General features: G+C 41.0%; 1 protein-coding gene across 1 annotated transcript in view; it reads right to left on the reverse strand.

Annotated features, from left to right (window-relative positions):
* Positions 1-218: 218 nt before the first annotated feature.
* Positions 219-27,368, reverse strand: part of LOC309474953 (uncharacterized protein) — a gene marked incomplete at its 3' end in the record, with an annotated part of 266,525 nt that continues 239,375 nt past the window's right edge. The window contains exon 5 of the mRNA XM_082137572.1: positions 219-370. Coding sequence (XP_081993698.1) covers positions 219-370 — 152 coding nt within the window. The remainder of the gene's footprint in view (positions 371-27,368) is intronic.

Genomic DNA, 27,368 nt, shown 5'->3' on the forward strand with positions numbered 1-27,368 from the left:
GAGAGCACAAACTCAAATAATCATCAGTATTTATTATGAAAAAAAACAAAAAAAAAACACTAGAAGAACAAAAACACACTTGAAGAACCTTTAAAGTTCAGCGTTCTGCTTTAGATTTCGATACTTCCTGAAAAACATGAACATAAAACGCCATAAATTAATAAATCTCACAGATAATTATACATGCAAAATCAGTTTGTGAGAAATGACATCATCAATCATGTAGCTGATGTGTGAATATGTGCTTGATCTCCTTCAGCTCTTCTGGATCTGATCTCATAAACCACAATAATGACAGTAGCCACGCCCACCAGAGCAGAGAGGACCAATCGGATCACAGCTTCAGTAGGACCACACCAGTGGACAGAGTCTGAGGAATAAACACATCAAACTGAGATCAGATCAGTCAATAAACACTAATATCAGCGCTGACATCAACTAATATTTCTGAATACACAGAAATATGATCAAATCAAATCAACAATCTTTTATTCGGTTTAAAGTGAGTTTTTATACGGTCTGTCATCTCAAACTATAAAAGATTCAACAATTCAACATGTAAATAGTTAATAAAATAAGAATATTACAAAAAAAAAGAAAAAAAAAAAATCTCTACTCACCATAGACAGAAACTCTGAATGATTTTGATGAGAAACATTTTCCTTCTGAATACATCAGTAGTGTATAATCTCCATCATGTTCAGTTGTGGTGTTTGTGATGGTCAGAGATCCAGTTTGATTGTCCAGCTTCAGTCTGTCTCTGAATCTCCCATCAAGAACATCATCATATACAGTGATTCTGTCGAACCATTTATTGATGTCAGCTATTAAAGTGTTTTCATCTCCAAACCTCCACTGAATCCGATCATAATCCTCTATTTCAGTAAAATCAGAGTTTAGAGAGACTGAATCTCCCTTCATCACTGACTTCACTGCATCTGTCAAACACACAGAGAACAAACAGAAACAGGTTTTGCAAAGATTAATACTGTTAAATAGCTTTATAATGGTTTACTAAATTTGAATAGTTTAAAATTTACATACAAAATAAACAATATAAAATAACAAAAACAAAATTGTGTATGAATTCATAAAAAAAAAAAAAAAATCATTAAAAAACAGGTGTAAACTTTTTTGAACTCACCAAAGACAGAGAGCCTGAACCTCTTGATCTCACTGTTGAAAATAATGGAGAAGAAAAATTATCTTTACTCACCATAGACAGAAACTCTGAATGCTTTTGATGACGGTATTCTTGTAATCACCAGCAGTTCATAATCTCCTTCATGTTCAGTTGTGGTGTTTGTGATGGTCAGAGATCCAGTTTGATTGTCCAGCTTCAGTCTGTCTCTGAATCTCCCATCAAGAACATCATCATATACAGTGATTCTGTCGGCCCGTTTATTGATTTCAGCTATTACAGTCCATTTATATGAATACCTCCACAGAATCACATCATCATCCTTTATTTCAGTAAGATCAGAGTTAAGAGTGACTGAATCTCCCTCCATCACTGACACTGACTTCACTTCATCATCATCATCAGACCCTCCTGAAGAACAGAGTTTTTCACAGATTAAAGCTTTTAAAATCACTTGATGTTGGTTTGATGAAGCTTCACTAAAATACTTTTAATCATGTAAATGTGAAGTGATTAATATTCTGCAGCAGTTCAAAGACAAAAGATGATGAATGAAAATGAGAAATAGTTTAACAGTTTTATATAATCAATTGACTTCACACATTATTTGTTTCTATACGAGAATAACAGTGAATGTTAATCCTTTCCGACTAATTTAACCAGTAATTTATCACATCAGAACAGAAACAACTGAAACCAGAAAAACACATTTAAAACTCACCATCCAGACGCCACAAACACAAACAGAGCAAAACTAATTTGAGAAACATTTTCTTCATCGGTTCACTGAAAAGCCCACGATAGTAACTCTTAATGTCTGAAACACTCAGATTGATCTGAAAGACTGAACTGAGATATTTATCTGGTTGTGTAACCTCTCACACAGTTTACACATGCACCCTCCTCTTTTACATCACGAAAATCAACAAGCTTTTGCTGATCTTACATTTTCAAATGAATTCTGGCCCTGAATGAAAACTAATAGCAGAAGAGTGAAATATTGGATTAGATATCTGTATCTACTGGTGTGTTATTTAGTGCTGTGAGCAGTCAATCATAGTTGACCTCTGACCTGTGACTCTTATTTGACTGTTGATGGATTCACTTTATTTCAGTGTAAAGATGTTTTGTGTGGAGTGGAAGATTGTGAGCTTCTTATTAGCAGGAGAGAAAATGAAGAAACGCTTCAGCCACAAACTGCTGACACACACAGAGACGACAAACATCCAGCAGAAGCTGTTTATCCACCGACAGATCAAACCAGACACACAGATGCTTGTACAGATAAAATAAAAGAGCAGGGTTGCAGGGTTAATTTGACGCAAAATCCAGTAAATTACGTCATTGAGTTATTTTTGCTTGTATTGCTACAACAAGAGTCAGAGTTAAACTGGAACACACAGTAACCTGTAAATGTAATTGTTAATTTAGAGAAATTAGCATTTGGTGACTTGCTAGATTTAGTCTTTTGGTCAGCCAATCAGCTGATCCGATTCCTATGCACTCAAGTGGCAACTCTTAAACAGGGCACTTTACTTAAACGCAGCTTCAGTCTGCCTGATTGTCAGCTTCACTGCATACTGCTTTTCAATCAAGATAGGCGAAACCGTCTTTCTTATGCTTTATCACTACATCGATTTATGATAATGTTGGACACATTATCATCAGCTTATTAGTAGACTTCACTGCTGTCACGCAAGAATGATAATTATGAAGCAATGCGTTCGTGTAAGAAAAATATCCATATTTAAAACTTTATCGTCTAAAATAACTAGCTTCCGGCATACGGTCTACGCAAGGCGACTTACGCCAAAAGAGTAACATTGACGATGTATGACGGAGGATGTAGGAGTAGCGTAAGCTTTGACGTCTCTCACGGTTCAGACAAACAGGGCTGGGCAACAGCCGTCTCTACTAAAAGCGGCTTCTACAACTGCAGCTTCCTCCACTCCTGTCTCTACACTGAAGGCATGGGGCGATGGTCTTCAGACGCTTACTGTATGAACATGTCCAACGTCCCAGTGCTCGAGCCATCCTTGAGAAAAGCTATGAGTGCTACTCCCTGATCTGTGGCTTGAAAACTAATATTATGGCTTTAGTAGCTATTGGGCCTTTATACTGTTTATTGAACCCTTTCATGCATAAATTATGGAAAACATTATCTAGATTTTTTTATTTTTATTTACTTTATAATATGAAGCTAAAATTGAATTCCATTTTCATTTTTACAAAATTCATTTTTATAAAAAATTATTTAACTGTTCACGTGGACAACATGCAACAAAGGCGTAAAATGGGACATAAAGCCACAGATGACAATAGGGAACATTGTGTTTTATCATGGCATGTTATGCTATGTTTATCAGATCAGTTACTAAAAACAATAATATTACAATATAATAACAATAAAACATATATTATAGGAACTATAACGGTATACACAGACACCAAGTAGCAATATGGGCAAATCAAAGCTGGGTTCTGCTGTCACTATCACTTCCACTATTTCTATTTCACGTCATATTTTCTATTATACTGTACTGAGTGCTTGACCTATGCTGTCCCTGTTTGGAAGGCAAAATGCCAATTTGTCTCTGTATGTATGTGTAAAGATGCCATTTAATGACGTAATATGTATTTTTGATTGGTTATTTATGTTGATATATTTGTAAAATGCCTGTTTTATTACAATATAAGATAATTCATAATATATTTGCAAAAATGTAACAGATATACTAGCAGGTTACAGGAATCAGACTTGATGCAAACTGACTCAGTTGCATGATGTCCACATACATGGACAGTTAGTTTTTGGTGTAAAAAAAAAAAAAAGTTTATAAAAATACTAACTTATTCATCATACTTTACTGTGGATACTTTTTTTTTTTACCTCAATTGTCCTCTTGTATAAAAGTTTTTTAAGAGATGCCTGGAGCATTTGGCACATGGCTATCGCTGTCAGCCATCTTAAATTAATGATGTCATCAAGCAAAATGAATAGTTGGAATCCAAGACAGTAGCCACTGTTACAAAATATCGCTGTCAATCTACTGACACTGCCCTCAAGTTGTTTGGAGAAAATTACCATGATAAATGAACCCTAAATTGAGTTAAATTAACTGTCAACAAATTTTGTCGCCATGCATGCAGAAGCTGCACCGATCCGCCTGTCAATCTCCCGTTCCATCCTTCCCTCACTCGTGAACAAAACCCCAAGATACTTGAACTCCTCCACTTGAGGTAGGAGCTCTCCACCAACCTGAAGCGGGCAAACCACCCTTTTCCGACTGAGAACCATGGCCTCGGATTTGGAGGTGCTGATTTTCATCCCAGCCGCTTCACACTCGGCTGCAAACCGTCCCAGTGCATGCTGGAGGTCCTGGTTTGATGAGGCCAACACGACAACATCATCCGCAAAGAGCAGAGATGAAATCGTGTGGTCCCCAAACCTGACCCCCTCCGGCCCCTGGCTGCGCCTAGAAATTCTGTCCATAAAAATTGTGAACAGAACCGGCGACAAAGGGCAGCCCTGCCGGAGTCCAACACGCACCGGGAACAAGTCTGACTTACTGCTGGCAATACGAACCAAGCTCCTGCTCCAGTCGTACAGGGACCGGATAGCCCTTAGCAAAGGGCCCCGGACCCCATACTCCCGGAGCACCCTCCACAGGCCGCCGCGAGGGACACAGTCGAATGCCTTCTCCAAATCCACAAAGCACATGTGGATTGGTTGGGCAAACTCCCATGAGCCCTCCAGCACCCTGTAGAGGGTATAGAGCTGGTCCAGTGTTCCACGACCGGGACGAAAACCACACTGTTCCTCCTGAGTCCGAGGTTCTACTATCGGCCGGATTCTCCTCTCCAGTACCCTGGCATAGACTTTCCCAGGGAGGCTGAGAAGTGTGATCCCCCTATAGTTGGAGCACACCCTCCGATCCCCCTTCTTGAAAAGAGGGACCACCACCCCGGTCTGCCAGTCCAAAGGTACTGTCCCCAACCGCCACGCGATGTTGCAGAGGCATGTCAGCCAAGACAGCCCCACAACATCCAGAGACTTGAGGTACTCAAGGCGGATCTCATCCACCCCCGGTGCCTTGCCACCGAGGAGTTTCTTGACTACCTCTGTGACTTCAGCTTGGGTGATGGACGAGTCCGCCTCCGAGCCCTCAGTCTCTGCTTCCTCAATGGAAGACGTGACGGCGGGATTGAGGAGATCCTCGAAGTATTCCTTCCACCGTCCGGTGATATCCCCAGTCGAGGTCAACAGCTGCCCACCTCCACTGTAAACAGCGTTGGTAGGGCACTGCTTCCCCCTCCTGAGGCGCCAGACGGTTTGCCAGAATCTCTTCGAGGCCGACCGATAGTCCTTCTCCATGGCCTCACCGAACTCCTCCCAGGCCCGAGTTTTTGCCTCCACAACCACCCGGGCTGCAGTCCGCTTGGCCCGTCGGTACCCATCAGCTGCCTCAGGAGTCCCACAAGCCAGCCAGGCCCGATAGGACTCCTTCTTCAGCTTGACGGCATCCCTTACTTCCGGTGTCCACCACCGGGTTCGGGGATTGCCACCTCGACAGGCACCGGAGACCTTACGGCCACAGCTCCGAGTGGCCGCGTTGACAATGGAGGTGGAGAACATGGTCCACTCGGACTCAATATCTCCAGACTCCCTCGGGATCTGGCCGAAGCTCTGGCGGAGGTGGGAGTTGAAGATCTCTCTGACAGGAGATTCGGCCAAACATTCCCAACAGACCCTCACAGTACGTTTGGGTCTGCCGAGTCTGTCCAGCTTCCTCCCCCGATCTCCACTATGTTAGTGGAAAACCTTAGCAGGTTGTCAAAAGTTGATCCCAGGTATTTATATGTCTCCACTATCTCCTGCTGGATGATAGTGGTGACAGCCTCAGCTAATTGTCTCTGTTTGGGTGAGAAGGTTACAATCATGTCCTTAGTTTTATCTATGTTCAGCTCGAGACAAGACTTTTCGCACCAAAATAAAAAGTCCTGGAGGGCTGGGCTGTGATGTTGTGTATTATTGGAAAGCAGAGACAGGAGGACTGTGTCATCAGCAAATTTCACACAGTGGCAATTTGGGTGGGTGGATCTACAGTCATCAGTGTAGAGGATGAAGAGAAGTGGAGAGAGGACACAGCCTTGTGGAGAGCCCGTGGAGGTGAAGAGGTTGTCGGATAACGGCAAGAGGTTGTCGGTTGGTGCACCAACACCCTCTGTGATCTGTTGGTGAGGAAATCTATAATCCACAGGATGAGTTGGTGGTTGAGATGGAAGCGTGTGATGAGCTTCTCTGCCAAAATGTGTGGCTGCATTGTATTAAATGCTGATGAGAAGTCTGCAAAGAGAAGTCTGGCTAAGGTGTTTGGTATTTCCAGGTCCTTGTGGATGATGTTTAAGATGAATATTTTTGCATCATCGACACCCCTGCCAGCCTGATAAGCAAACTGCAATGGATCCATCATCGAACTAGTTGCCTTGGTGATGTGCTCCTTGATGATCCTCTCCATGGCCTTCATGACCAGGGAGGTGAGAGCGACTGGTCTAAGATCATTCAGGACCCTGGTGGTGCCCTTCTTGGGGATGGGGATCACTGTGGAGGTTTTCCACATCGCAGGGACTGTGCTGCTGTTCAAAGAGCCCTGGAACAGATGCTGGAACACACCTCCCAGCTGCTCAGCACAGTGCCAGAGGGTCCGCCCACAGATGTCATCTGGCCCTGGAGCTGTGTTCTTTTTCGTCCTTTTGAGGGCACTCACCACCTCTGATGTGTTTATGTTGAGGCCGTGGTCATCCGATCTGAGAGTGGAGATGATTGATTCTAGCTGGATGCTGTTGTCTTTTTCAAATCTAGTATAGAAGGAGTTGAGGTCATTAGGGAGTGAAGTGGAGCTGCTTCCTGCTACCTGGATGGGTTCTCGGCTGGAAGAGACAGAGTTCACTGCTGCCATGTTCTTGATGCCCTGCCAAGCCGCACAGAGGTTCCCTTTTTCAAAGGTCTGCTCCACTTTGTTCTTGAATTTCAGCTTGGCAATTTTTATGGCTCGCTTGACCTCTCTATTTACCTCCTTCTCAGCTTCAGAACCGGTAAAAAATAATCTCTTTTTCTTATTCAATATGTTTTTTAGATCTTTAGTCACCCAGGGTTTATTGTTAGGGAAAATTGTAACCTTCTTGGAGGGGATAATACTATCCACACAGAAAGTAATGTATGCTGAGACTGTATCCACTTGCTCACTGATGTTGGTGGAGCAGGATGTGAGGGTATTCCAGTCCGTGGTTTCAAAGCACCCTTGAAAACTGTCAGTACTGTCCGGTGTCCACTGTTTGATGTCCTTGATGACTTTCTCTATTCTCTTAACCACAGGTGTGTAGGCAGGAGCAAGCAATATGCTGCTGTGGTCAGCAGAGCCTAAAGGGGGAGGGGGACGGCTCTGTAGGCGTCTGGAACTGACCCATAGCATTTGTCCAGTGTTTTCCCTAAACGGGTGGTGCAGTTGACGTACTGATAAAATCCTTTAATTAATTTGTCTAAAAAACAGTTATTAAAATCGCCCATGATGAATTTGGGGGCATCTGGAGATATCAGCTTGAGTCTGTCGAGCGTATTTCTTATATAATCTGTAGCAGTGGATGCATTTGCCCTGGGGTGGATGTAAACCAGAATGAAAAACAGTTGTGGAAATTCCCTGGGAAGGTAGAAGGGACGCAGGGAGACAGCCAAGAGTTCGATGTCAGGATTGCACAGTTCTTCTCTGACAACAACTGTTTTGCACCAACGTGGATTGATGTAGAGACAGACACCACCACCATTGTTCAGTATCACGGTCTAACCTTACAGGAGACCCGAAGCCATCTATGTACATACTGTCACTGTTGTCACTTCCAGTTAGCCACGTTTCAGTGAAAGCAAGAATGGAAGCAGTCCGGTATTCATACATGTGATAAACGTTAGCTTGCAGTTCATCAGTCTTGTTACGCAGTGAGCGCACATTAGCAAGAATCACTGAGGGGAGTGCATGGTGCTTATTTCCTCCTCGCCTAAGTTTTGCTTTAATTCCACCCTTCTTCTTCCTCCCCCGTCTCGTTACCTTCTTTCTATTGTTGTGCAGAGTGTCTGTCCTGTTGGTTGGGAGTTTACGTTGTAGCTCCTCTGGCAACTCGTCAGTGCCTTGGTGGAAGTGAAATTGCAACTGCAATAAAAAATCCCTGGAATAAGTAATCCGTCGGGTGTCCGGAAGAGTATATCCATATGATGCAGTAGGCAGATAATCCAAAACGAAAAGTAAAAGCATAAAAGTCCATAGTGTCCATGTAAAATCCATACTTTGGAGCAGTGAGCGCAAAAGCTAGCTGGTTTAATTAACGTCGGCTTGTTGATCCCAGTATGTGAGGAGGTGGCAACACCCTCACAAACACACCACGAAAGTGCTGAGCTAGAACTATACGGTAGTAGTTGACAATCGATCTATACCCGAAACAAAACACTCACAAACTCACGTTACGAAGAGACAAACATTCAAAAGCTACTTTCTGCACCGACCGGTCAACCGCACGAGCAGTGACCCGGAAGTTCGTTTTCCTCTTCTTCTGCCTTCCAATGATCAATGATCCAATGATGTTTGATGATCAATCGATGCGTCAGAGGTGAATATATTCAGGTTATAAACCATTTAGGCTTCTCATTCATTCAAAAAAAATAAAATAATAATAATTTAGCAATCGATCTCTCAGCCCCACACGGTTTCTGGTGAGCTTTGGATTCCAGTCACCCAGGATAAACCATGAGTCTAGCCACATCCGTTGAATTCTGGGCATTAACTTGAATACAGTTAATTTCCAGGCTGCACTGCACGAGGAGAAATCAAAGGATATTTCTGGTCTCACCCACCTTCTCAGACATTTTAAATTGTCCTAAACGCGAACTGCTTTCTTCGCTCGGCCACTTAAACTTCAGATGCGCATAATCCTGCAAGGATGCCCTCTAAACTCTAAACCTACAAGCTAACCATATACACCTTTCCCCACCATTCCCATAGGATCCCACTCGCTTCTCACATTGCCACAGCAGTGTCATCTCCTCCGCTCCCACAGCAGCTCCGTCTCTGGCGTTCCTCTGGTTAACCTTCTTCACTGTCACAGCAGTCCATTCTGCTCCCACTGGAGTCCAGTTTCTCTGGCTAACCTTGCCTTCACTGGCGCAGCAGTGATGTCCCCTCACGCTCCTGCAGGAGCTCAGTTTCTCTAGCTAATGTTCTCCACTGCCGCAGCAGTGATGTGACCATCGGCTCCCGCAGGAGCTCAGTTTCTGTCTAATCTTCCTTAAATAATGGAACGGCCTGTCCTTTTTCTATAATAATCTGATTTCTCTCCCTCTGGATATCCAACTGTTCACTGATGCAGCTCCCTCTATCGGTTTCGGGGGATTCTACCAAGGCCGTTGGTTCACGTCTACTTGGCCCACCCAGCTGTTAGACTTACCGCAGTCACTAACATCCTCAGCGCTGTTCGAGTTGTATCCTTTAGTGGTAGCAGCTTTCCTGTGGGGTAAAGAATGGTCCTCTAACAGCATCATAGTGCACTGCAACAACGAAGCAACCGTGCATTGCATCAACAAAGGCACTCAAATTTCCCCCGCACTAATGCCTCTCCTAAGACACCTCATTTGAATTGCAGTCTGCGATCAGTTCATCATAACTGCAAAACATGTTCCCGGGTCCAAAAAAAACAAACAAAAAAATAGCTGACTCTCTCCGTTTTGCTTTCCAGAAATTCAGGTTGCTGGCACCAGACACGGACCCATTCCCACCCTCAGTACCTCACTTCAGAGCTGATATCCACGTTAACCACCCATTGAAACCACTTCTTGACGCCTCTCTTAATTGCATTGTTCAAGCCGTTTCACCCAGCACTCTACAATCCTACTTAACCGCATGGAATCATTTTAAGTCTTTCCACTTCACATACAACCTGCCTTTTCCCAATTTTTCTCTGCTCGCCATCACTTCATTCATATCCTATCTCAACAGCATCAAGAACTGCAATGCTCTTCTGGCTGGACTTCCATCATGTGCGACTAAACCTCTACAAAGGATTCAGAATGCTGCAGCTCGTCTTGTCTTCAACAAGCCCAAAAGGGCCCACGTCACTCCTCTGTTCATCTCTCGGCACTGGCTACCTCTCGCATCAAGTTCAAGGCATTGACGCTTGCTCACAGATCTACCACAGGCTCAGCTCCCTCCTACTTTTACTCACTCCTACAAGCCTACATCCCTACCAGAAGCCTATGATCGGTCAACGAGCGACGTCTCGTGGTTCTATCACAGAGAGCCACAAAATCACTTTCCAGAACATTCTCATTCACAGTCCCGATATAACTATTTTCTTTGTGAAACAGAGCAAAAACAGACAATATTGTGTCTAAGATGTAACTCAATATTACATTTTTGTTTGTTGAACTGTTACATAAAATCAGTATCACATTTACAATCATGCTGATGTTCAGGAAAAACAGCACTCTTTCTCGGATGATATTGCTTAACATGGTCTTACGACATAAGTGTAAAAACATATGAAAAGTCATCCAGATTTTATCCTCATATCTTGATGTTTGGGGGAATTCACACTGCATTATAAGAGGCTACATCACACAGTGAAAGCGTGCACTCTTAAATTGCACAAGCAGGAGTTTATCGTACTTGGAGAAAAAAATGTTCCACAAACATCCAGCAGAAGCTCTACCCAACAGATCCACCCAACAGATCTAACCACATTTCTGTAAATATAAAACTAAGACGAAAACCATTGCAGCATCCATTTTGATCCTGAAACCAGTGAATAACATTTATAATGTTTGCCTGCATTGTTACAACAAAATTAATCAGCAAATAATAATGAGAAAACACAATAACCTATATAATTGTTCATTTAGAGAAATTTGCATTTGGTTACCAGAGAGATTTGGTGTTTGGAAAATTTTATTGAATTTGAATTGAATTCATTTAATTTTTGAGTTCTCTTTTTTTTTATTGCAGACTTTACCACACTTTGGTATTTTAGCAAATCTGAGTAAAATAACTCTTTTGAAACTCAAGTTGAAACACGTTCCCTATCGATATGGTTCACTCGTACTGCGTTGTACATTCTGCCATACGAACTCAGATTCCTATCCTGCTATCAAGCTGACTGATCGGCGCTCTGCAAGCAAGCGGATTGACAGCACTCTGCACTCGAGCTGATTCAGCGATCTCCCCTGTGGCCATCCGGCCTTTCTAAAATAGCAAATTTCATGTGCCGTTGTTGCAAATGCTGCACCACGAGTGTGGCACGTTCAGGGCACCCCTGCACCCATTTGATGAGCACAGTGAGTGCGTCACCTGTCTGGGGAAATCCCACACAGAAGCTGTGCTCACTGAGATGAGCTGTTCTCACTGCAAGAGTATGAGTCTCACCTCTCTCCGCTCGCAGACTGCTTAATTTCTAGACAATGGTCCCGCCCTTCACGCTCTCCTGTTCTCTTCCTCCCAGGAACCAGCAGAGTTCCTGTGTGCCCCACTCTCCCCAAGAGGATTCTCAGGTGCTCTACTACCGCGCAGTCAAGTGCCCCTGGTCTTGTTCAGGGGATCTGATCTCCCTGATGACAGCATGTCATTGGCGGCTTCAGACACAGAGGACTGGTCGGGCTCGCTGGATAACCCCACCCCCCTGCCGTCTAGAGATTCGAGTGATGCTAGAGCTGGAATGGGAGCCGAGTAAATCTGCCTCCTCTCAAAAGCAGTCGAGGAGCTCAGACTGGAGTGGTTTACCCCGGCGGAGCCCACATGCAGGATGAGTCCCGAACACCCCTGCTGTGTTTAAGGAACTGCATAGCTAGACTGACTTGGCCCTGCGAGCCACTAAAACTACAGCCCAAGCTCTTGGCAGAGCTATGGCCAGCTTTGTGGTGTTGGAACGTCACTTATGGCTCAACCTAACGGAGATCAAGGACGCAGACAAGCGCTACCCCTTTCTTTCTTTCTTTTTTTCTTTCTTTCTTTCTTTCCTTTTCTTTCTCTTTCTTTCTTATAGCATGGACGTCCATGTAAGCTTAGCGTTAAGTTCTGCCAGGAAGACTCAATCAGCGCGTTATGAATTAACTCACTTCTAACCAATCATGTGTTAACACTCTCAGTATAAAAGAATGGTACTTACATCCGTCTGAGTTCGCAGATACTGACGGCGCCAATTACCTCCATCCTCCCCAACCACCTCCAAGATGGTCCTTTCCCTCCATCCTCCCCACCACCACCAGGATGGTCCCTTCCTTTACCTCCAGGGGGTCGGCTGCGCCCCTGCCTTCATCTTCAGGCGGGATTTGCAGATTCCGTTACCCTCGCATTGCTTGCTAAGGACGGGGCCTACGCCAAAGACTATGCTTGCTGAGCTATTAATACATTTACTCTTGTTATATCATTTTATCTCCCGAGTCTTTCTGGTAGAACTGCTCTACAAGCAAGGGTCCTATCTGTTTAGTTGGGCTTTGACCTCTACATTAGCTTAACCCACCAGATTCCTTTCTTGTGGTGCCGGCATACGGTCTGAGTCTCTTAATGTTGGGTGATTACCTCGCCCTACCTAGCTTTGGTGCCCTCTGGGCCTTTATTCAAGCGTCCTGGGCCAAGGCCTTTGAACTACTGCCGTTACGCAATTATAAGCAGAGCGATTGGACTGGGTCTAGTGACGCATTACGAGTGAACCGTATACTGTAGATAGTACGTTCAGTCAGTTACTAACGTAACCTCAGTTCCGAGATAACAGGAACGAGTACTGTGTAACTTGCCTTGCTATCATGCTGCACACTTCAGTCGAATTGACCTAAGTTCCTATGGCAGAATGATTGCATTATATAGAGGGGTAGTGTTAAAATCTTATTTTTTCTATAGAAAACAATTGTAGAAGTAGTTTGAATAATATACAAGCCTATGTGACTGTGACTACAAAGGTCAACAAGAGAAGTGTGCAGCCACTGAGCAGTTTTTTTTTTCCAGTGAACAACAGGTGATGTGAAAGATTAAGATCATTGTTAAGAGGTGTCACATGAGAGACTGTTGAGTGGAGAAACAATCAAAACAGTTATGTTATATTACCTTGGCATTACATTACAAAAGAAAAGCTAGTAAACACTGCTGCGAGGTTGTTTCTGAGGGAGAGACGGTTAATTTGACATCTTTCTCTCTTCTGACTGCTGTAATCAATCTCTCTATATTTCCCCTTTTGGAGAGTCGTGGAAACGCTATTGGATCAAATGAAAACTCAAAAAAATTATACTTGCTGTAGTCTTGATGTTTTCATTTGAGCTCCATCAGATGAGGTCGTTTACTGCCGTTTTCTGGTAATCGTTTTATTAAAGCAATAAGGTACTTGAGGCGTGCTGTATTGTGAATAGAGTCAAAGGCTATAGTCGTGTCTAACCACACCCTTCATTCGTGAGGGACTTATTCACATTACAGCACACTAATTGCTTACATAAAATTACTATTCCTCCAGGGGGCGCTTGACATAATAAATGTAAGAAAACATGGAGAGACTCTTTAACCTTAGAGTGAGAAATCTTTATTGCTAAAGGCAAGCAAACACAGAGTAAATATACAACAGTCGTAGTAAATTGATATATGTATCTTGAGGAGAAATATAAACAAAAAAAGCCTGACAAAAAAGCCTTTAAATCTGACACTGAAAGAGAGAGCACAAGCACAAATAATCAACAGTATTTATGACAAAAACACTAGAGGAACAAGAACACACTTGAAGTTCAGTGTTCTGCTTTAGATTTCAATACTTTCTGAAAAAGATAAACATATAAAAGGCATAAATTATTAAAACTCACAAATATATTTGAAAAAATGGTTTGTGAGAAATTACATCAATTAGGTACCTGATGTTTGAATTTGTGCTTGATCTTTTTTAGCTCTTCTGGATCTGGGGCTAGTTCTTCGTACGTTGCTTATTACATCCGAGATCAAATGACACATCCAAGATGGTATCATCGTGTGAATCATGATCCGGCTAATTGGGTTCTTCGAACACACCTGTTGTTTATGATTAGTATCGCTGGATTGAGTTATCTGAGATAATTGCGCGTTCATGCGTTGGTTTAAAAGGGGATATGTATCGATAGTAGAAACATTGATCAGCAACGCTGCTATTGGCTGCTCAGCGTGGCCAAAGAGCGCGCTCAGTTTTACTCAGCAGAGCAAGAACTAATAGTCGAAGTTTATTCGGAATTTTAATGTTTAATCAAAACGCCAGGGAACACCTCAAAGTCTGCAAAAGCCAGGAGAGAGGGCTGGCAAAAAGTAGCAGACAATGTAAATCCGTTAGAAGTGGCCATGTTAGATGTTTTTATCACTTATTAGCCTATATTTTTGTATTTTAATAATTGCATAATTACTTTGTTCATTGTAATGTCAGAGTCACCACACTAGAACATGGGAACAAATAAAAGTGAAGTACAAAAATATTCTACATAATGGTAATTTTTTGTTCTATTATAGTCTCTTCTATAAAAGGCACTGTTAAATAAATGGTTGTGTTTAAAAGCAACCAAAAAAAAAGGCTGAAAAAAAATGAAAAGATCTTAGTAGCCTACACTGTAAAATAATTTTTGCTGAATTAAAATAAGGCTGTATAGTCATTTCAACTGTTAAATCTTGAGTAATGAAGAATTGCTTTGACTTGTGAAAGTGAAAACTGATAAACTTATGTTAATGTAAAAATATTTTGCCATGAGTTATTGATCACATTTTCCCCGAGTGTAGTTCATTGTAATGACATTGTGTTTTCCTCTTTTGTGCACTTTTACATAATACACCAACACTTGTATCTGTTCCCAAGAAAGTGTTGGCTGAAATATGTGCAGTAAGTGGACATTGTCTAACTTTCCAAAGGAAAGAAAGTATAAGACTTTGTAATGTCCATTTGTTTCCATTGCACTGGACAGTGAATAAACCCTCTCAGATAACTGTCATATGGAGGAACTAGCCTTCCTGCAAGTGCATAAATAACTTTACTTCATTTATACTTGTATGCTTTATGGCTGCAATATAAGTTGCAGGATTCCACATCTACAGAAAGGCCTACAGAAGAGTCTGCACAGACAGAGGAGACATAGGCCTACAGGTGGGCAGTGTATAGCCAACTTTTCCTTTTTATTTGTTGCATGAGGCATGTGTCTAATATCTCTTGTTGCAGGCACTTGACCACTGGCTTTTCTTTACAAAGAACAATTGAAATAAAACTCAAGGAACTGAGCATATTTGTCTTTTATTAAACATTTAATGAAAAATTAAATGATTTTTTTTTTTTTTTTGGCAATGTTATGTAATATGGCACATGCAACAATGTCACAGGCCCTGTCAGGTGTGCAACCCCTCAGACACTGAAATCTTCCCTTTAGTTAGCCAAAGTTCATTTCATTGTGTGCCCTTGTCCTGGCTAGAGCTGCATTGTAGCTTTCCTGTAGCTCAGTGGTAAGAGCATTGCGTTAACAACGCAAGGTTGTGGGTTTGATCCCAGGGGATTGCACATACCTATGTATAAATGTATAGGATAATGCAATGTAAGTCGCTTTGGATAAAAGCGTCTGCCAAATGCATAAATGTAAATGTAAATGTAAATGTAACTGGTTTGGGTCAGGGAATGGGGTCATAAAACACCTGTCTGCAGGAACATGTCATAATCACCTATGAAAAAATGCAGTTCTGTTAGGATCAGCATAAGTGTATGTAATACAGTGAGCTTGATATTTAATTGTGGAACTTTCCTTACCACTTTCAAATAATGTGCATAAATGTGAATCTCTGAAAATTCTTAATTCATGCACAGATCCTGGCCATTTTGCTTTCACATTTGTGATATGGAAGATTTGTCAACTGCCTTTTTTTTAATTTGATATAATATTATTAATCTGGAATATTAAGAATCCCAATAGTAACTGGGCTGCACATTTACATTGTGAACCCCCTTTCTGTTCACATAATCACCTTCATTGAGGCCTTGATGGCAGTCTATGGTCTAGCCTATAAGCCTGAGTGACATGTACTGTAATCAGCATGGTCATGATTGCATGATCTTCATAAAAAAAAATGATAGCCTAATAAATAAATAAATAAATAAAAAACTGCTTAAAAAACTGCTTTACAACATTGGGTATTCAGTGGCTTGGAAATGCCACAAAAAAACTAAAACTGTTTTTTAAACCTAAAAGCGCCAGGTAAACTCCGAATGACACGACAGACAGCACTTTCCATCAAGTTATCCGCATCTCCAATAGTGTAAAGGAAAGAGCCACTCGCAAATAATCTTAGGGCAACAAACAGTTTGTGCTGTAGTTAAAGCCCGACTCCGACAAGTCGAAAATAAATGTGCGTTTCCAACAAATTAATAATGTAAACGACAATCTCACGAGTCACGAGAAAAAATATATCTCTCAGAAAGTGCACTATCGCGCTGCGCTGGACTTCCCGTATCAGCTCCGCTTATAAAGCCGCGATCTAATCCTGTTAACATGAAATAAGCTGCTCCCGAGCAGGTTTAAGTTTGCGCACATGTTGCTATGACAGCAAGTCCAGGATGAGCGTCGAAGAACCAAACAATCCAAGATCATGCCAAATCGTCAACAATCAAATCCAGCTAACTGAGTTAGCGACGTACGAAGAACGGGCCCCAGATCTCATAAACCACAATAATGACAGTAGCCACGCCCACCAGAGCAGAGAGGACCAATCGGATCACAGCTTCAGTAGGACCACAACAGTTGTTCTCAGAGTCTGAGAAATAAAAACATCAAACTGAGATCAGCTCAGTCAATAAACTTTAACATCAAAAGTAAAGCATTTAAACAACCTGATATAGAAAGTTAAACATAAACCTAGATGCTATTGATGTAAAATAAAATGCTAATTAATAATTTTAACTAATTAATCATGATAAAATACTTATTTAGATCAACTTTAAAGCTTGAATAACTAAAAGAAGTGAAACATCTATGGTCCCTGAGATGAGGGAACGAGATATTGCGTTTGCTAATGCTAATGGGGAAACCCCTTCCCTCCAAATACTACAGAAGCCTTAAATAATCACGCCAGTAACACTGGCCAATGGTGTTCAAGAGCGCAAAATATGGAGGGGCTTCCACCACTATACAAGGTGGCACTTGAATGTCATTATTTTGACTGAAGCAACTTGATATTGCAAGATGCCGAGCTACAGTAGGTGACACAGCAGTTTATGCAATGTACCGTTCCTTAGTCTAAAGGAAATTATGTGAGCAACTGGAGATGTTCCCTTTCGATTCAGTTCTAAGTTTGCTTTGTACGATGCCCACAAGAGGCCCGAGAGTCCAGAGACTCATATCTCCGCAGTGGGGGCAATCCGATCTCACATGACACTTTATTAACAGGAAGAACAGCTCGTTCTGCGCGCCATATGCCATTGCACATGCGCAGTCCTTTCAGTTTCGGTTTTCAGTATGATCAAGTGTTTACATGTGCTCTCGATCGGATTAGAAAAGGAATAAACCACCCTGACCGATTAAGGTGTTTAGATGAAGGCTTTTCTGTCCGATTGAGCCGTCAATCCGTTTACTAATGGATTGTTTGTTTGCATGTAAACGTATTGTCGATCGCAGATAGTTCTTCACGAGTTTGATACGCTCGTGCTCATTATGGTGCGGTGTCCTCTACTTTCTGGCAGTGGCAGTACTTTCTGTGGACCCCCGACTGAGCCTGGTTTCTCCCAAGGCTTGCCACTGTCGCCTATTTCGGCTTTGTCACCTTTGGCTTGCTTAGTTGGGGACATTTAATTTAATATTCAACAATATTATTGCTCTGCCTGCATTGAGACCATTAAATGAGAACTGAACTGAGCTGGACGATGACATCACGGTTTTCTCCAGAGCGGCTATATATATAAATGAACTAAATTTATAACTTTTTGTTTTTTACAACAAAAATAAGCCATCACTGAACTTACTTAAGCTGGACTGTGATGCTATTTTAATCTAGAATCAAACTTTGTTGCATTATTTCCCTGTTAACGCTGTAAAGCTGCTTTGAAACAATCTGTATTGTAAAAAGCGCTATATAAATAAAGGTGACTTGACTTGTCACGTCTCATGCCCAGCAATTACGAAAAGCCATCTTTATCCTCATCCTTAAGGCTCCCCAGAACACAGCAAGGGACGAGAAGACGTTGTCCACTGCAGCGTGTGGATCATTATAAGTCTTGCTTGATGATAGGCTTCTTGCAGAAGGTTGACTGAAGGAAAAGTTTCTGAATGAATGACATTCAAGCTCCTCCTTATATAGTGTGGGAAGCCCGCCCATATTTCGGGTGTTACCGCCGTGATAAAATACACTGTAAACCTGAACAGTACTACGTCACAGTTACTCTAACCAACGTTATCAGAAGAATCCATTCAACATTGGCGGACACTCGCAAGCGACCGGAGAAAACTTAATGGAACAACTTGTAAGTAAATCAAACATCTGTGAACATTTCTTATATGCTTTTTGATTGTTTGAATATCATGATGAAGACATGTTTCAATCATTGGCAAACGCTGTTACGCAGAACAGTAAATCTGTGCTTCCCCAGTGCTTTTGATTGCACATTTTGAATGCTATTTTAGAGTCACTGCTTATAGTGTAATTTTAACGTCAAAGCAGGGCAATAATGTTAACGTCTTGAGACTCCCCTGCTTCACAGAATAATATTGATATGCTAAAGCCGCCTGCACGTTCAAAATGTGAGTATTCTGAACTTATCGGGTTTTAGTACTTGGAGGAAGGGGTTTTTCATAAGTGTTAGCAAACGCAATGCCGAGGTGAACCGAATTGAAAGAGAAATGAAATTTAACTCACCGTAGAAAGTGAGAATGAAAATCATCTTCATATAGTTGATGTCAAGTTCATAAACTCCAGAGTCTGTGGTTGTGGTGTTTGTGATGGTCAGAGATCCAGTTTGATTGTCCAGCTTCAGTCTGTCTCTGAATCTCCCATCAAGAACATCATCATATACAGTGATTCTGTCTGCCCGTTTATTGATTTCAGCTATTACAGGTCCATATTCAAAACTCCACTGAATCCGATCATCATCCTTCATTTCAGTAAGATCATTGTGTAGAGTGACAAAATCTCCCTTATTTACTGATATTTCCTTCACTACTGTCTCACAAAACACACACATAACAAACAGAAACAGTTTTTAGTAATTTGATATGGTTTACTAAAATAAATAGTTTGAAGTTTAAATTGAAAATGAATATCAAACAACAAAAGCAAAATGGAGTTTGGAATAATAATTGTATTTCTGTACTGATTAAAACATAAACCAGGTTAAATAAATGTTTAACTCACCAGAGACTGTGAGATCAAAACTCTTTCTTGCACTGTTGGTCAGTATTTTATAATATCCAGCATGTTTCATTGTGGTGTTTGTGATGATCAGAGATCCAGTTTTGTCCAGCTTCAGTCTGTCTCTGAATCTTCCATCAAGAACATCATCATTTACAGTGATTCTGTCGGCCCATTTATTCACTGTTAATTATTTCACTGTAAATTTACAATAAATTGCAGGTTACCAGTTGCATGACTTTCACAGTAAGTTACCGTATCATTTTTACAGTAAATAATTGTGAAATGACAGCTGTTTACTGTGACTTCACAATAATTATGCCGTCATATTACTGTGATTTAGCAGTAAGCTGCTGTATAATTACTGTATTTTACTGTGCATTTACAGTTAGTCTATCGTATTACTGTAATTTAACAGTAAGCTGCTGTAGAATTACTGTATTTAACAATGTCTATACTGTGATTTAGCATAAATGATGGACCAAACAAAACTGATAAAAACAATGGTTCAACTTTTATTTTTTAGAAGAAAAATACATTTTAATAACAGGAATAAACACTGTGTGACATGAATGAACACTGGGTAACATGAATGAACACTGGGTAACATGAATGTCTGTCAATATGTGTGTGAATGTGTTTACTATGTGATAATGGTACTTGAAAAATACAATTTAATAACAGGAATAAACACTGGGTAACAGGAATGAACACTGGGTAACAGGAATGTGTGTCTATGTGTGTGCACTGTGCATGTGTTTACTATGTGATAATGGTACTTCACAACGTAGGAGCTGAAAAGAGAAAGAAGGAGAGAGAGAGAGAGATGAGAATGAGAGAGGGAAGAAAAAGACAAAAAGGTGGGAAAAGAGAGGGTTGATTGATTGAGGTTAACATCTGTGGTCATGAAGTCATTTGAAAGACTGGGTCTGGCCCACCTGGAGGACCTCACTGGACCCTTGCTGGACAGTTTGCTTAACAGGTCTGTGGATGATGCCGTCAACTTGGGACTGCATTATATCCTCCAACATCTGGACAAACCAGGGACTTGTGTGAGGATCCTGTATGTGGACTTCAGCTCGGCCTTCAACACCATCATACCAAACATCCTCCTGTCCAAATGAACCCAGCTCCCTGTGCCCGCCTCCATCTGTCAGTGGATCACCAGCTTCCTGACCGACAGGCAAAATCCTCATCCAGCACCTGCATAATCAGCACTGGCGCCCCCCAGGGGTGCGTTCTCTCCACTGCTCTTCTCCCTGTACACCAAAGACTGCACCACAAAAGACCCCTCTGTCAAACTCCTGAAGTTTGCAGACGACACCACACTTATCGGCCTCATCCAGGACGGTGACGAGTCTGCCTACAGACTGGAGGTTGAACAGCTGGCGTCTGGTGCAGTTTTAACAACCTTGAGCTTGATGGAGCTCCACTTCCAGGACGAGGGGCAGCTCTGTCCTCAGGCAGGGGGTAGCTCTCCGTCTGCGGGGGACTCACACTATTTCTTCACGGTCGATGGTGGTGATTCTGGCTCTGGGTCTGGCTGTGTTCCGGATCGGGGAAGGACGCTCTCCAGACACCGGAGGATGGCTTCTTTCCAGTTCTGACCGGTGGTGTCTGGGAGGTCGACGGGATGATGGTAATTTACCCTGATCCAGAACAGTGACTCCAGGGTCTCATCGTCGTGGGGGCTAGTGATGGTGAGATTAAAAAACTTTTTAAAGAAAAAGACAAAAAATCTGTGCTCTCAAGAGCCACAGCAGCAAATCGAGCTGCATAATCCATATCTTGATTCGGTCTTCTGTCACGGGTGTGTGCAGGCAGTCGAAGATAATGTCTTTGTTCCAGACAAAGTTTAGTAGTAAATCCCAAAAGGCAGACAAACAGATACTGCAGACGATGCAAACGAACAAGGAACACAGAAGATGAATGAAAACAAACTAAAAGTCCATGAAAACTAAACACACTGAACATACTGTGACAATAATGTTGATATTGTTTTGAATACAACTTGAAAAATATTAAAACAATAAAAAATATATTTTTTAAATTACTAAATCACTAAAACTACCAGTACGTAGCGGCAAGTCACTGTCTTAATGAATAATTCACTGAATAATTAATTCAGCCAATTCGTTCAAAACAACCGACTGATTCAGGAACGAAGCAAGTGACTGCATTTAATAATGGGTCTTTGAATCATCCTTGACTCACCCAATTCGTTAAAAAATACAGATTCAAACAAAACACTGCTGTGTGTGTGTTTCTCAGAGACACGTGACTGCTCTTCTGTGGATTTGTTTGTAGCCTATATGATATAACTATATTCTTTGTGAAACAGAGCAAAAACAGACAATATTGAGTTTAAGATGTAATATTGTGTCTAAGACTGTTAACTTTTTGTTTGTTGAACTTTTACATAAAATCAGTATCACATTTACAATCATGCTGATGTTCAGGAAAAACAGCACTCTTTCTCGTGTGATATTGCTTAACATGGTCTTACGACATAAGTGTAAAAAGATATGAAAAGTCATCCAGATTTTATCCTCATATCTTGATGTTTGGGGGAATTCACACTGCATTATAAGAGGCTACATCACGCAGTGAAAGCGTGCACTCTTAAAGTGCACAAGCAGGAGTTTATCGTACTTCAAGAAAAAAACGTTCCACTAACATCCAGCAGAAGCTGTTTATCCACCCAACAGATCTAACCACATTTCTGTAAATATAAAACTAAGACGAAAACCATTGCAGCATCCATTTTGATCCCCAAACCAGTGAATAACATTTATAATGTTTTTAACATTGTTACAACAAAACTAATCAGCGAATAATAATGAGAAAACACAATAACCTATATAATTGTTCATTTAGAGAAATTTGCATTTGGTTACCAGAGAGATTTGGTGTTTGGGAAATTTTATCTAGAAATACTTGAGTTTATAAAGAGATCTCTTTTGTTATTGCAGACTTTACCACACTTTGGTATATTAGCAAATCTGAGTAAAATAACACTTTTGAAACTAACACATGTTCCTTATCAATACAATCGTACTGCGTCATACATTCTGCCATAGGAACTCAGATTCCTATCCTGCTATCAAGCTGACTGATCAGCGCTCTGCAAGCAAGCGGATTGACAGCACTCTGCACTCGAGCTGATTCAGCGATCTCACCTGTGGCCATTCGGCGTTTCTAAAAGAGCAAATTTCATGCAGCGTTGTTTTTGCGAATGCTGCACCATGAGTGTGGCACGTTCAGGGCACCCCTGCACCCATTTGATGAGCACAGTGAGTGCGTCACCTGTCTGGGGAAATCCCACACAGAAGCTGCGCTCACTGAGACGAGCTGTTCTCACTGCAAGAGTATGAGTCTCACCTCTCTCCGCTCGCGGACCGCTTAATTTTTCGACAATGGTTCCGCCCCCCACGCTCTCCTGTTCTCTTCCTCCCAGGAACCTCGGAGGAAGAAACAGCAGAGCCAGAGGACTGAGAGATCAGGCACGAGTAAGCTCACGTTGGCAGAGTTCCCGTGTGCCTCACTCTCCCCAAGAGGATTCTCAGGTGCTCTACTACCGCGCAGTCAAGCGCCTCTCTTCTGGCACGAGCGGCCTGGGGCCTGTTTCAGAAAGGAGGTTAACCCTCTGGGGACCAAGCTGTTTTTGGGGTCCTTGAGATGTTCTGACATGCCTTGACATTTGTGCTTTTTTCAGTTATTTATAAACATGTTAATGGCAAAGGTGTAAATTCACTCTATATAGCACAAACAGGGCTACCATAATATGCGAGCAACGTGTATGTAGATGTTTGTATTTTTAAGAGAATAATGTTTATGCATGGTTATTGGAAAAAATTAAAATGAAAGTTGCTGAATTAAGACCACAAAACACATATTAAATATGTGTCCACAAGACTTTTGACTAATGGATGTTGTCCCTTTGAGTTCTAGCTTCAAAATGATGTGAAAATAGTCTTGCTTTATCGTTCACAAAAAAAAAATACATTGATTTAAATGGTGTAAAACAGGTTTTGCTTGGAAAGCCAATATGCGAGGGGGAGGAGTAGTTTACACCTTAGATTATGAATGTCCCACCCACTCTGCATAATTAGCCATTCACTCAGGTGTGAAACTGACTGAGCCACAATGCAAGGACAAAAGATGTATTTAGAAGAAGACTTATATTGACCATTTAAGATTTCGCTTACATCTCTCTTGTAAATATGTTTTGCTATTTTATTAAAAATGTTACAATTACAACAATAATTACAATTTCAACAATATTTCAAGTGTACTCTTTCTTTGTAAAAAACAAAAAAAAACAAAAAACATTATAGGCCTACATTTTATCATATGTATTCATTAGTTTGAATATAGCCAACATTGGAACATCTAACATCTTAGTCTATGAATTTATTTTTGACAAAAATAGTATTTTTTTGCAGTTTAATACGTTGCTTATACAAATACATTTTATTTCAACATATTCCAGTCGATTTTTACTCATCTCAGTAGGCTATAGCAAAGCAGTTTATTCTTTCACTCACAGACGTGCGATTCATATTTAGGCTAAACAGTCTTTACAAATATGTCCCCTTCATTCATCTCACAGAAAGGCGAGTCATATTATAAATGCGATTCATCTTTTTGCGGTTTACATAGGCCTACACTAACGTTATTCCATAACGTTATTCCACACGTGAGAAAAGAAAACAGCCTACCTCACTCCTCAGCGGAATCTGCTCGTCATTTCAGGAGATATTGCTCCTCATCAGCACTGTTCTGAGGAATCTTTTCTCCATAAGGTAGGCTATAATGTCTCACTCGCGAGGAGTCGCGACGCGCTTTGTTTACAGCTGATGTGGGCGTTTCACAGCTATGAAATAGTTCTCAGAATTTGCGTTTGAATAGCACGCGCTCTCCGGGGAGTGGTCACATTACTGTGAATTAGGTCGTAATGAGCTCGACAGGAGTCGCTCTCTTTTTATACAGATTACAGAAGCTGAGAATATTTGTTTTTTATATAAATGACTTCATTTAAAAGATGCGATCTCAAGCTTTGTGCCCGTGGGTCTGTTTGCCTGTTTGACTGCATTTTCGCGGAGTTATAGATCATTTTCGAACGCGTTTCAAATGGGAGTTTACTGACAGAGAGAAGGCAGAAATCGCATCATGTTAATTTTTCTTTATTTGTCAAAAAGCAAAACACTTTATTTTTATTGTGAGTATACAGAAAAAAAATAGAAACTGAACAGGATCGATTTATGTATTACACGAAAATGAAAGATCAAAATTAACAGAGCATTTAGTGTTTATTTTCATTGCTAAAAAAAAAAAAAAAACGAGCAAAACGCGCCGGCGCGTTTGTGGTCCCCAGAGGGTTAAGTGAAAACTCTGAGTATGTTAACCCTGAAATGAGAGAAACTCTGAGTTTTCTGTTTCAGAATGGGAGGTATGTTAAACTTGAGAAAGCAGAGTAAGTCAAGCCCGTTTCTGAAAGAGAGGTAACTTATACTCAGAGTCAGTTACCATGGTAACTTACTCTGTGAACCTAACCTGGTCGGGAGCAGGTTTTCTTCTGGAAACCCAGAGTTTCTATTGGTCTCCTCCCCTTTTTTAAAGAGGAAGTGGTGCTTAAACACCTCATTCATTCTTTCAGTACATTTTTAATAATAAAATTAATCATTTATTAATAAATAAAAAATATTGCTATTTTGACTATTTTACTGTTTTTTTTTTCTTCTTTTTTTTAAATAAGATGAAGTCTATATAACTCCTTAACTGGCAACTGAAAATACAGTAGTAGATTAGAGTTACATAATGTAGTTCTGAACAAATTCTACCGAATTAAACTGTGGCATTTACTGGAAATCACTGAACTGTGTTCATCTGTGCACCAGAAGTTGATGGACTGTTCTCCTGCTGTTCTTCCACAGTGGTAGAGATAAGAATACCCGTTTATACTTAGATTTAAACTTAGATTATCCACATAAAAATGTGAAAAAATCTGAATGTGTAGCTTGTTTGATGTGTAGACACGTAATATTAACATTACCTCTGTAGGCCTCTCTCTGGCAGCAGAAACTCTTTATCCCCATCGTCCTGTGAAGATGAGCATTTGATTGAGTACACTTTACAGCACTATTTGTCATAATTTCTGGTGTATTGATAGGCTACTTACAACTGCCAGGAGGCTCCAAAAGACAGATATTACCATCAGAATCTATTGGGACCAACAAAAATCCTAACCCAAAGTAAAATATATGGAAATATAAAAAATAGCCTATATAAAAAATAATACATGTGTAAACCCATTTTATGAAGGCCCTTAGATCTTTGGGATTGGCTCTGAAGTCCCTCCAGGAATTCCCTCAGCCAAAAATGCTGCTGTACTGCTAGACACTGGATGCTATTTAGTTATTTAATATTTCAAATGTAAAGTCAGGTAGAATACACTAGAGCCCTGCACGGGCCTCAAATCTAGGCCCGAGCCCGGCCCTGGCCCGGCCCTGGCCCGAGACGCTCAGGCCCTAGCCCGACCCGTGTCCGACAGCTCATCAGAATTATCAGCCCGAGTCCGACCCGAGCCCGTTTTTTTTTTTTTTTTTTTTTTTTACAGCGGCAGCCTGCCCTATTTGCAGCCATTAAAATATGTCCGTTTTGTTAGTTATGTTTCTTTTCTTTTCATTTCTTTATTAAGTTAATTTAGACAAATGTTTGGAGCATTTAAAAAAAAAAAAAAAAAAAAGTAATAAAAACTCAGTGAGTGTTTTAGCGCAATTTTCTGACGTCATGGGATCACAACACTAAGAGATAGTAAATCTTTTCCTGGATTTTTTTTTTTTTTTTGTGCGTTCCCGAGATTAGACCTTCCTTAACATAATGCCGAAAACCCGAAGTCTCTAGGTGGTCTGGTTGAGGAGTAGATAGAAGTGCAAGATTGGTGCGCACAGACAGAACAGAAATCATGAGTTAACAATCGCAATTTTGTCCGGTGGAAAATTGCGCTAAAAATTACGAGCAAGCAGCCGAGCCAACAGCGAGTAAAACATGTTTGATCAATTTAGCCTCTCAAATCAATGCTAATACTTTACTTGGCTACAATAAAATCCATAGATATAAAACACTTCAAGCATATCACAGACAGTTAGTTTAACCCCCTGAGGTCTACGGTATCGCCGGCGATACCAGCTCACTTTTTTTTTATCAATGTAAAAGAAACTCATAAATACTCTGTTGACTTTGATTTTCCATAGGAGTTTCATACATCAATCGATTCTGTTAAATGTGTATTATTTTTGTGTATACTCACAATAAAAACAAAGTGTTGTGCTTTTTGCCAAATAAAGAAAAATAAACACGAAGCGAGTTCTGCCTTCTCTCTGCCAGTGAAGTCCATTCTGAAACGCGTCCGAAAATGAACAATAACTGAGCGAATACTCAGTCAAACAGGCATACAAAGACACAGGCATGAAGCTTGAATTCTCGTCTTTTAAATGAAGTAATTTATATAAAAAACAAATATCTTCATCTTGTGAAATCTGTATTAAAAGAGAGCGATTCCAGTCGAGCTCATCTCATCTCATTACGTTATAATCGGCCCCGCCCACGGAGAGCGCGCGCTATTCAAACGCAAATGACTGAGACGATCCCATACAAACTGTGAACGCCCACATATCAGCTCGAGAAAACACATCAAGTTTATTCAGATAAGTGTAGTTGTCTACACTGTCTCGCAGCGCTGTGAGGAATAATAATAATGGAAAACTTACCTCAGAAGTGCTGGTATTTCGAGGAGCAACGGATGGAATAATGTAGTAAGTTTT

The sequence above is a fragment of the Leuciscus leuciscus genome (assembly GCF_965113295.1).
Source record: "Leuciscus leuciscus genome assembly, chromosome: 15".
NCBI classification, from domain to species: domain Eukaryota; kingdom Metazoa; phylum Chordata; class Actinopteri; order Cypriniformes; family Leuciscidae; genus Leuciscus; species Leuciscus leuciscus.